At 35.1% G+C, this 12,350-nt stretch overlaps 1 protein-coding gene across 1 annotated transcript in view; it reads left to right on the plus strand.

The window, feature by feature from the left end:
• The first annotated feature begins 1,610 nt into the window (after window positions 1–1,610).
• LOC132287008 (uncharacterized) overlaps window positions 1,611–12,350 on the plus strand; it is a 30,461-nt gene continuing 19,721 nt past the window's right edge. Inside the window, exons 1-6 of the mRNA XM_059789466.1 lie at window positions 1,611–2,044; window positions 2,541–2,617; window positions 3,332–3,490; window positions 6,492–6,705; window positions 6,920–7,006; window positions 7,094–7,233. Of these exons, the coding sequence (XP_059645449.1) occupies window positions 1,877–2,044; window positions 2,541–2,617; window positions 3,332–3,490; window positions 6,492–6,705; window positions 6,920–7,006; window positions 7,094–7,233 (845 nt within the window). The 5' untranslated portion in view covers window positions 1,611–1,876. The remainder of the gene's footprint in view (window positions 2,045–2,540; window positions 2,618–3,331; window positions 3,491–6,491; window positions 6,706–6,919; window positions 7,007–7,093; window positions 7,234–12,350) is intronic.

A 12,350-nucleotide genomic window follows, 5' to 3' on the forward strand; every position in this document is an offset into this window, starting at 1 on the left:
CTTGTCTACCACCACCACTACCACCACCGGCATCTTCCACCGTTGCCACCATAACAGCCTTCCAACACCACCACCTACACCATTACCATTTTCCACCTCCACCACCATCTTTACCACCATTCAACATCACCACCGTTTATATTTAAAAAATTATAGAACAATGTTATTTTGATAATTTAATTTATTTGTCACAAAAAAAAAAAAATTTAAATAATTCAATTTAATTCATTCCATTATAAATTTTAAATTGGTCAAACTAAACACTAGAGTAGTTATTATCATTCCATTTATATACATTTCATATTTGCAACCAAATAATATAATGATACATTGTATCTTTACTTGTATTTTATTTCATTCTTACACACTAAATGTAACATTAAAGTTTAATTTATATAATGTATTTTATTTTGGTGAGCAATATGAAAGCCTACCACAAAGTAGATTATTAATATTTATTTTATTATTATTTATTCTTTAATATTATCTAATAAAATCATGATAACTACCGGGTTGGGTTGTCATCATGCATAAAATATTTATCGTAAAATAATTGGAGGTTGTCAAGTGCATCACCATGTACTATACAAGTATGTATAATAATAATTTTAATTTTTGACTTTTTATTTATAGCGTAGTTATTATCTTAGGCTGTTTTTAGTAACGGGTATCATTTTATGTTTACTGTTGTCAGAGTCTAAAATTTCAAAACAAAAACAAAAATCATGTTTAATAATATGTTTTTGTTTTTTTATAATAGAAAATATATATATTTTTTATTTTATTTTTCTAAGAAAGAAAGAAACATAAAAAAGATGTTTCTCATGTTTTCGACACGGTTGAGGAAAAATGGTTCCACTATTATTATTACATATATACTGTTCATTTCAAATAAAAACGTGTTATTCATATTATATACTAATGACACATTTTAAATACTAAAAAAAACTATATTTTTAATATATGACTAAAATATTAAATATTAGTGTAAATTATTTTTTATTTAACAAAAATATATTTTTAAAAATATAATATATCATAAATAGTGTAAATTATTTCTTGGAACAAAAATTTTATGATTTATTTATTATTTATTTAATATAATGTTATTAAATTATTATGCAACAGATATAATTTATTATTACATACCATATCTATTATAGATTTATTATTTAACATTTTTATTTATTATAATATAGAATATGTTAAATATATTATATATTATATAATAAATGTATAGATGATGCAAATGCATGCACTTATATAGTTTTTATGTTCTAATATATTTTATTTTGTACTTATATATTTGGTATTATTAGAATTTGTGATTTCAAATTGAAGATTATATTTATTATCATGTATCGAGCATTTTTAATATTTATTAAATAATTGAATTGCATCCATCTTTAAGGGATACTAATGAAAAAAATAAAAAAATATATAAAATAATAATAAAAATTATGTACATCGGTAATAAACATGTATTATTAAACATTATTATTTCTCCTCATTTTGGCTCAAGTCAGAGTTTAAAGTAGGTGTCACGCGATTTCTTTAGCTAAAAAAAAAGAAAAAAAAAAGAAATAAAAAGAAAAAGAGTTGGTTCGGTTTTACTCCGTATCGAAATGGTGTGGTCTTAGTTATCTCGGAACCGGACCCAAGCAGAGACCTTGGTGCTAAAATACCCAAGGCGGCGCACATTAGCTGAAAGAAATAACGAATTGCAGCAACGAGAAAGGGCACGTTTCGTCGCCGGTCTCCGACACTCCCGATTGTCTATTAACTCTATTCTCATACTCTCGTACCATTCAGATTACAGGGACAGATTTAGATAGAGAAATTGAATTTTAAAGAGAGAAATTGAATTTAGAGAGAGATGTGGGTGTTTTATCTGATCTCTCTTCCCCTAACCTTAGGTATGGTTGTATTCACGCTCAGGTACTTCGCTGGTCCAGACGTACCTCGCTACGTATTCTTCACCGTTGGATACGCCTGGTTTTGTTCTATTTCCATCATCATTCTCGTCCCTGCCGACATTTGGACGGTACAATTGCAATTGCTACCTTTTTTTTTTTTTTTTTTTTTTTCTATATATATATATATATATATATATGTAATTGTCATAATTATTATTTCTGTTCTGTGAATGTTGGTCAATTTATGCATGTATATCTTCTCTCCTCTCCCTCCTAACAACAAAGAGTATGTAGTCTAAGTTGTTGTCTTTGCAGTCATAGTTGTTGTCGTCTTTACTACAACTATAATCACTATTGGTTTAGTGTGGAATTCTTTATTGTAAATCAAACAAGTCTTGGGCCACTTTACCCTAGCATGTCATTAGGAATAATTTCTTATAAAATGCCTCAACTTCATCTTTTACATAATTTTATCTTATGGCCAAATGTTTCAGGTCATTCTGAATTTGAAGTTTTTATTTTTATTTTTAATTTATTCTGGTGTAAGAAGTTTTCTTGTGATAATTGTGGTTGGTTAAAGCATCTTTAATTTTCATTACCATAATGTTTCTCTTTGTAGTGCAGACAATAATTGGTCACGAGAATGGAGGCATTTATTTCTTTTGGATCTGGTCGTATTGGGGTACATTTTTGCTTACTTGGTATGCCACATGTAAACTTGTGAATCAGATCATATTTCCTTTCCTGTTCTATTTTTCATATCTTGTCATTGTGATTGTCTTGAAAATGCTCTTTATCATGTGATTGTCTTGGAGTGTTTGTTGTTATAATTTATATTACGGAACAATGACCAGCTACTTGCTTGCATTCGTTAATCACATGGTGTCTGTTTGAGTCATTAAACATAAGTACTTAAAATATTACGAGGACAATTATTTATCATTAAACATTCGAGGTCACGCTCGCTCCACCAATTACCTCTGCTTTGTTTCCTTTTGTTTATTTACCCTGTTTAATATTGATATTGGTGATTGGGCTAGGTACCTTTATGCATGTCTTGACCACCATACACGTTCACATTTTCTTTTGAAGATCTATATGTTATTTCTGAGTATATAAATTACTGTAACCATGCTCTTTTACTTTCCTTGCACTAGTTGTAACTTTTTCCCTTGGATGTTGTTTTGAGTTTATATGTTGTGAACATACACGAAGCCTGACGATTAATTAATAGATTAACACATCAATATGTATTGATTGTGGTGTAACTGCACATATAGTATTGCTTCTTGTTATCTATTCCTTCCGCATGTGATTTTTATAGGTTGTTTCTGTTTCTGGAAGTTTTTAATGGTTTCACAATTTGAAGAAGCACACATCCTCATATAGTTAGATTGTTTTGTTTCTCTGAGCAGGGCTGTAGCGCCTCTTATTCAGGGTTATGAAGATGCTGGAGACTTCACTGTTGCAGAAAGATTGAAGACCAGCATACATGAAAACTTAATCTTCTATTTGATTGTGGGATCTATTGGTCTTTTTGGATTTATTCTCCTGATTTTAATGCACAAAATTAGGTTCGTTCCTTGCTTTCTAAAACTTTTTTTTCTTTATTATAAATCTATTTTTTCTTCTTCTTTTATGATCTCTGGTTTAATGTCCAGGCAGATACAGGATTTTTGTCTGTTTCATGCTCAGTATGATTATAACACCTCTTGTCTTATTTTCTCTTGCTTATTCACCAAACTGTATATAGTGTCTCACTTCCCTATGTACCCATATTAATTCTATAAGCTAATTTCCAGCTGTGAAGCATGGTGAAAGATATGTCAGGTCAATGTAGAAATTTTATTCGTTGCATTTGCTTAATTTATATTTAAAAACATAACAAAATTGTGTCTACATGAGTTGCATCGTATTTGAGATGATAGTGGATATTCTCTTACTAATAAAGGCAGAATTGCAATATGGGGCTTGTCAACTCTATGTATACATTCTAATTTTTTTCTGTGTTACATGAATTGAGCCATCAGTGGCACTGATACAGGATTTTCTTTTGTCTCTCAATTCCTATATCATTATAGTTATAAATTGTTATGAATATGACTAGATCCTTGTTGTCTACTAATTGAAACCCTCATTGTATAAAACATCCTTTTTTAATTGTAGCAACTCTTAGTACTTTTTTAGAAAAACCTTATAATACATTTCTTCTCTACATTTATGCTCGTCCTTTGCATCAAAATAAATAATACGTCTCCCTACTGTTCCCTATTGTGTCTACCATTTTTGTATATGGGTAATGCCAAAAATTATATTAAGGGGAACATGGGGATAAAGCCCATGTGCATGCGATGTGCATCCATAAACAGCTCGAAGAAAGATCACAAGAATAACTCCTACCTACGACCAAAATCATAGGGGCTTTCGTATCCTTCTAATGGTTGCAACTCTGTCAGATTTTACTAACCCAAATCGGTCTTTTTACAGGCTTGGACAACTCATTTTGTTATTGGGGTTTTATGCTTAAATTGATTTTTTTTGACCCGACCTCAATTTGGGTTGGACTTGGTTAGAGGTGTCAAGCAACCTGAGCCCAACCTATACTAGCATCACCATATCATCATCAATAATAGCATATATATTATGACCGTCGTTTGGATGATTATTGAAACACATGTGATTATTTCAAACTGGAATATATGTGATTATTTCAAACTGAAATGTTAGGCCCGATTTTTTCCCCTAAAAAATTATTTCAGTTTTTTATTATTATTTAATTTATAGAAAATAAATAAAGGATTTTTTATAACCCAAATTGACTCAACCTGAGCCTAATCCAAGCTCAGATTTATATGCTCAAGTTAGGCTCTTCATTTTGGAGGTTGGGTTGGGTTCAGACTTGCTGAAATGAAGGATTTTATACCTCAGGAGTTCAGGTTGACCTCTCAACCCGACCGAGTTGCATTCCCCGCTCTTTGGCCTCCAAAGCAGAGGTTTTTTAACAAAGGATATTCTTATTTTGCACTCAAGGACTCTACATTCCCAAACATTATTGTGTTTCTCTCTTAATGCTTCAAAAATTAATATTAGAAAAAGTTGCCCAAATGCCTCCAACTGCCCTAGTATTGGCACTAAATCCAAACAAAGCATGGATTGACACACAGACCATCTGTCCTTTATCTCATTTATATTCTTAACCATGGTCCCATACACCCAGTCTTCTAATCTAATTAACAATTGGATCCTTATCTCGTTTTCTAAAAAGCTTATTCTTTTTCTCTTTTAAGATAAAAATAGTTCATCCTAGCATTGCAACGTCATTGTTCATGGTTGCTGGCCATGTTTTTGGATTCTTACTTACATGTGATGTTGTTAGAGGGTATGGGGCATTCATGGGTCTATAAATTAGTCCATTTTAAAGAGAAAAGGTCGACATGTATGTTTCTTTCTAGGCTTCTGATGTTATGAATGGGAAGAGTTATTTGGTTGCAAAGGGTGATTAGGAAGAGTTATTTCATCACAAAGGGTGGTTTATTGCGCTTCTTAAAGAAGGCTTTGAGGGGAAATTTGTTATATTGCAGTTTAGAGTCTACCATGGATTTGAACACTAAATTTTGCTGGACATATCAGCAAATTAAGTTGCCAATTTGTTGGCTAAAGAAGGAGCGACTAATATTCAACTTTTCACATGCCAGATTTTCCCTTTGGTTGAGCCTATTTTTTCTTTTTCTTTTTCCTTCGTCGTTCCTTTGCTTTTCCTTTCTTGTTTTATGGTTCCCGACTTCATTTTGGGCCTCCAAATTCTCCAATATGGAAGAATTTAGCTGGACGCCTTGGAGTTCGATCCTGAGCGATTGCTTGCTGCCTTGAGGCATAGGTCTCTTTTGAGTTGAAAATTCAAATTATGTTCTATCGGAAACAAGGGTCATCTTGAAGTTGGAGGTGTTCTTGGATACTCCCATGTTTACCAGCTTCTACTGGTCATGCCTTGAAGTAAAAGTTTTAACTCTCTTAGAAGGCCATAAAAGGAAAGTATTCTATAGGTGCATCATTACTTTGATTGAAGGTTGTCCTAGTTGTGTCCTGAGTTTGGTATAATCTTCTTTTGGCTCATGGTGTTAAGCAGAAATTGGTGGATTAAGATTGCAATATAGAGGTCTGAAATCTTGGCTAAAAGAGGGACTCAGTCTAAAGTCTTTCAGTCACTCCTCTGTTATCCTTGAGATTGATATAGTATGAGTTGATTGAACTTAGTTATGGGAGAGATAACTGTTGCCGAGAGGACTTGAGGTTTTGTAGTAACTCCTTAGGTACCAAGATATTTTGGAATACAAAGTATAACAGTTCAGGCAAAATTGGGGATTCGGGATATACATCATCAGATGGACGGTGCTAAGAATACCATTCTTTCCTTTTGATTTATAAGTTTAAATGGTTGTCTAAAATTTTTGGCATACCATTCTTATCAAGCTAGCAATCATTTTTTTTTTTCCTTTTCTTTTTTGGGGGTGGGGGTTGTTCTTCTTGCTTGCAATTGCTTTCGGATTTATTTTTGCTCAATGTCTTCATTGACAGGAGTGAAGGTGTACTGGGATTTGCCATGGGCTGCTCAAATACTTTTGGACTTGTTACGGGTGCATTTCTTCTTGGCTTTGGTTTGAGTGAAATTCCAAAGACTATTTGGAGAAATGCAGATTGGACCACCCGCCAGAAGATTCTTTCTCATAAAATTGCCAAATTGGCTGTGAAGCTTGATGACGCTCATCAAGAATTATCAAACGCCATTGTTGTAAGTGTCTTTTCCAGTTACAATTGATTTTTTCCTGAAAATTAGTGTGCAAAAAGTGTGTTTATTTGATGCCCAACTCTATATTCTCTGGCGTGTTTGATTATTTTCTCTTAGTAGTTTTAAGCTAAGCTCCTCAATATTAATCGTGTTTGATTAACTGTTTGCTTCGGTTTTTCTTATTTAACCAAAATTCAACCATGGTATGGTATATCAGGTCGCACAGGCAACATCCAAACAGATATCCAAGCGTGATCCTTTAAGACCCTACATGGATGTTATTGATAATATGTTAGTTAAAATGGTATATCCGCTTCTTGTATTTATAAGCTGAAAGAACTTCATTTAGGTTTTTTACTGCATATTTTAAGTTCAATTTTCTATTTCCTAGTTTAGGGAAGACCCATCTTTCAAACCACAAGGGGGGCGATTAGGGGAAAATGATATGGACTATGATACTGATGAGAAATCAATGGCAACACTCAGGCGTCATCTTAGAAGAGCCAGAGAGGAGTACTATCGGTATAAAAGGTAAACTAAATGAAGTTAAATATGCAGTTTCATCAATGTAGAACTCAAGTCGTCTTCTTCTATATATATATATATATTCCCCCTCTACTTATCAAAAAAAAAAAAAAAATTGTATATATATTTACCCCCTCTTCTGGGGAATGTAAAACTTAGCTCTTCTTTTGCTTGTCGTTGTGCTTGCTCTGGCTTTATTAATTGATATTGCATCTGGTTATTGATCATTATATCATATTAATGTGTAGCAATAACGTTTCTGATAGTTGTTTTATTTGGGTTTTAACTGTTTGGAAGTTAATAATTTATTAGTATAATTTGCTTGTCTAAATTGTTTCAACAATCGTACGATCTGATCCTTTGATTCCTATTACTCTTTTTATCTCATTCTTATAAACTAGTTGTACAATAGTTACATTTTAGAAAGGCAACACGGTGCTGGTCCCACCAATGCTGGTGCTGTGAGGTGTAGACTGGGGACAAATTCACTTTTAGCATTATTTGTAAAAAACGATTGGCCTGTAATTTGACTCTGCTTTCTCATGCATGACAACCCTAGCTTTCGCCATTGTAACTTTCAATTGCCTAGTCTGCTTAGCTGTAAGCCTGTCACTTCTCTTGATGTCAAGAAGTGGAGTTAGTCTGTACCTTGATTGGTGCTCCTGATGAAAATTGTTGACTTGCAGCTGATGCAAAATTCTCTTTTACTTAAATATTCTGTAAGTGAGTATTTCTGGATTCTCTCTGTTAGAGCAATCTGATGTAGGACAAGTTCAGAGGCTGAAAAGGAAAAGAATAGAGCTACCAATTGGAATCACACCAACGTGACCTAGGTATCACACATAGAGAAGGCCTCACACCCTCAGAATTTGTGAATCACTCACAAAGAAACCTCAAAAGATATTTTTTATTCATTCATTGGCTGCGTAATCAGAGTTACATAGTATCATTTTTATAACAACTGATGACCCTTGGATTACCCTATAATTGAGTTAATCAAAAGTTGACTCTAGCATAATAAAAGTAACAAATAACTTAATAGATGCAATTTACCACAATAATGCAATTTCACCATAATTGATGCAATTTACCAAAACTATGCAATTTGACCCAATCCCCCCAATTATGCAAGACTGCAAGTGGACCCCACTACACCTAACATGTGCCAAATCAAGGCTTGAGCTCTAGAATCCTATTTCCCACTCCTTTTATACATTTTAAAATGCTGCTGCCACTGTTCTCTACCACAATCCCACACAGTTAAAGGCTTCTTGCATTCTCTGGATCTAAGAACAAGTCCTAGCACTACTTGAACCAGAATGATACACTGGGTTTCAAGTGGTCTTGGTGAAACTGAGCTATTGACCACAACTGAACTTATTTGATTTGAGCCTCCATTATTTTAGCCTAGGAAAGAATTGTGCATGTTGTTAGGAATTGTGTCTCAAATTTTGGGCTAATTGGGTTTCTATTTTAGAGTTATTGTAATAGGTAATTTCTTGTCAGACAAGACTTCGGCTCTAACGAATTGTAATCCTTGTTCAGCAAGGAACTGGGTTTTACTCTCTATAAATAGATACCATATAGCCGTAATTGGAAAGCGGCCTCATAAGGGAGTTTATGGGTAAAGGTGGGATACGGGTTTGGTAGAGTGAACACTGATGGTGAGGAGGAGTCTCGTGAAATACATAGAGAAGAACTCTAAGGTAAGAGTTTGTTTACATAGTCTGGTGTTGGAAATTCTCGTGTAATATCTCTACATAATTAAAGTGAATCTCTTGTCATCTGTGTACGTGGCCCAAATTTGGGCGAACAACATATATCTTGTGTTTTGTGTGATTGCTTTATTTGCTTTGCTTGTTGTTTGCTTTCGCTGTGCCCTTAACAAGTGGTATTAGAGCCAACGGTTTGTGATGGGAAGTTCGGTGTTTTATTTGACGAAGATCCAAGTCTCAGGTGGTGTTGTAGGTGGAGTCAGTCAATTGGCTTGTTTAATCACAATAGTTAGAAAATCTTGATGTCACATGGCATAGAGCACTAGTAGTCAAGGTGGAGCCTTGGAGGTTTAACTGGTCGAGCAACATATAGTGGGGCAAACAGAGTTTTGCAGGAGGATCGTCAGATTGAAGCTGCAAAGAATTGTTCGAATCAATGCTGTGTGAAGCGATGATTGACATGATGGAATTTGAGCGAAGGTGAAGATTGTTAGGAATTATGTCTTAAGTTCTAGTTTAATTTGGTTTCTATTTTAGAGTTATTGTATTAGGTAATTTCTTGTTAGACAATACCTGGGCTCCAACGAATTGTAATCCTTGTCTAGTAAGGAATTGAGTTTTAGACTTTATAAATATACTTAGGCTAAGGATTGAGAGTTATGAGTTGAGAGACATGGAGCCATAATTGGAAAGTGGCCTCATGATGGAGTTGATGGGTAGAGGTGAAAGTATGGGTTTGGTAGAGTGAACACTGATGACGGAGGGAGTCTGGTGGAGTACACGAGAAAAAATCTAGGGTAAGAGTTTGTGTAGATGGTTCGGTGTTGGAAATTCTATATTTTTGTAATATGATAATATCTCTAAGAGTTTTTGTGATTGTCTTTGTTGTTATGCTTCCACTTTGCCCCAAGACATGTCAGGGAACTAGCCAAACCAACCTAAGCTGGTCGGTTTCTCTTTGGGCCTTGGAATTTGTTTCCATTGACCAAGTTGCGCCTTTGTTAAACGATAGATACTTTTTGGTACCTTCTTAATAAAAATTGAAGATCATCAGGTTGGTTGATCATATATTGGTGGAAATCCCAATCCTTGATTCCTTGTGACCATCCACTAATATATTAAGAATAAAAATTATCCAAATATATATATATATATTAAGAATACGTTATTCTAGAACTTCACTTCTTGTCTCCTTTTGCAACTCTGTGAGAAGGAATTTGCTCCTTAAATTCAACCAAAATGGCTTTGCTCCTTATTCTCTATGTAGCCAACTGAAATTCTAACCATCTCTTCATTTGTTGCACCTTTTCCACTGCTCTATGATTAAAACTAGGGATGACAATTCGTGTTTCCTTGTCGTATTTGTGTTGTGCCATGACATAAGTATCCTGTTATACGGGCGATTATTATTTGTGTCAAGGAACTTTGACACAATTATTAAACTAGTAATATGACACGACTTGCAAATTCTGTTTAATAAATGGATCAAGACTTAACACAATGCGACAAAACATGAATTGATAAATCTGGCCATATATTCTTAGGATATTACATTTTAAGTATGTTTTAATGTTTAGTAAACGAGATGGGTTGTATTCGTGTTGACCCGACACATTTATTTAAATGGGTTGGCATGTCAAATACAAATATGACACGATAAATTAGCATGTCAATTTGGGTCGACATGATTACAACTCAAACACAATTAAGCCAAACCCAAGCCCAAACCCAAACCCACTTATCACCTATAGTGCACTGTCATGTTAGCATGTCGTGTCAAGTGTTGCTACCCCTAGCTAAAACTTCCTTCTAACAAGGTTACTTGGGTTGCTCCTAGAGAAGTTGAATTTTTGTGCATGATTGCTTCAAGTGGCTTTCTTAATGATAATGGGCCAAAAGTTCCTTGGAGTGGGGGTCGGTCTGGCGTTGATTTGGGTTTTTTGGATTGAAAGGAATGTTATTATTTTGGGGGACAACCAAAATAGGATGAGGAAGGGTGGGATATAATGCATTCTTAACCTCCTTGGTTTTAGTGACTATGGAATTCAAAGGGGTTCCATTGATTTTAATTTTTCTTACACCTTATGAAGGTTCATTTTTTTTTTTTTTTTGATCAGTAAAAATGTATTAGAAAGCGTTCAAGAGGGGAACGCGTCCCAAGAGCTGTACAAAAAAACCAAAAAAAGGAAAAGGGGAAGTCTTAAGGACCTAAAGACCCCAAAAAGTCTATGATCTCATCGAAAGATATACAATCTTTCCCCATATCCCAACTAAAGAGAGAACAAATAATAGAAAACTTCAACACCCCAATAGAGATTTCCTTCCCATCAAAAGATCTTCTATTTTGCTCTTTCCAAAGACTCCACCAAACATAGAGGGGGGTCACCCTCCAAAAATCGCGATCATGGGCTCCCACCCTTTGGCCCCTCCAAATATCAATCAAGTCCCTTGAGGTCCGGGGCATAACCCACTGGACGCCAAAAAGACCCAAAATAAGGCTCTAGCAGTCATGAGCCACGGGACAATGCAAGAGAATGTGATCCACAGACTCTCCATCATTCATACACAGACAACACTGGTTGATAATGACTTATCTTCTCTTCCTCAAATTGTCCAGAGTCAAGATTTTACCCCAAACAGCAGTCCACACAAAAAAGGCCACCCTAAGAGGAGCCTTCAAATGCCAAACCGTTTTTCACTGGAAAGTGGTACCGTGAAACCCGGAAAGGCAGAAAAAGGACCGGACCTGAAAAGTCCCCTGCGAAGAAAGCACCCAAGTCAAGGAATCCGAACCAGTTCCATCTACCTCCTGTTTATACAAAAGGTCCAGCAAGCCAGTGATGTCATCCAACTCCCAATCCTAAAAGGATCACTGGAATTGCACATCCCAAGACACCATACCGCTATCAAGACGATAGCAGTCAACAACCAAAGCATGTCTATCAACAACAATCCTGAACAACCTTGGGAACAAACAAGACAATGGGCGGTCCTCGCACCAAGAATCTTCCTAAAACCGGACGTTCCTTCTTTCCCGAAATCTAAATCTAATATGCTTAGAGAACTCATTCCAACCCTTCCCAATGGAATTCCACACCCTCACACCGACAACAGATCTGACCGGCCTAGTTGACCATCCCCCTCTCTCCTTCCCAAACCGACATGAAACAACCTTCCTCCATAATCTATGTCAGTCACTGCTGAATCTCCATAATCACTTACCTAGGAGTGCCCTATTGAAAGGGGCCAATCTCCTAATCCCTAGACCTCCCAACTTAAAGGCCTGCAAATCTGCTCCCACCGGACAAGATGAAATTTAAACTCCTCCCCCCGATTGCCTCATAGGAAGTTCTATTGAAGCATCTCAAGTCTTCCAACAGTAGAGGAGGGGATCTGGAAAAGCGAAAG

This window comes from Cornus florida, unplaced genomic scaffold, assembly GCF_030987335.1.
Source record: "Cornus florida cultivar Cherokee Brave unplaced genomic scaffold, ASM3098733v1 CherokeeBrave_3.0.0_Hap2_Chr11, whole genome shotgun sequence".
Taxonomy (NCBI): Eukaryota; Viridiplantae; Streptophyta; class Magnoliopsida; order Cornales; family Cornaceae; genus Cornus; species Cornus florida.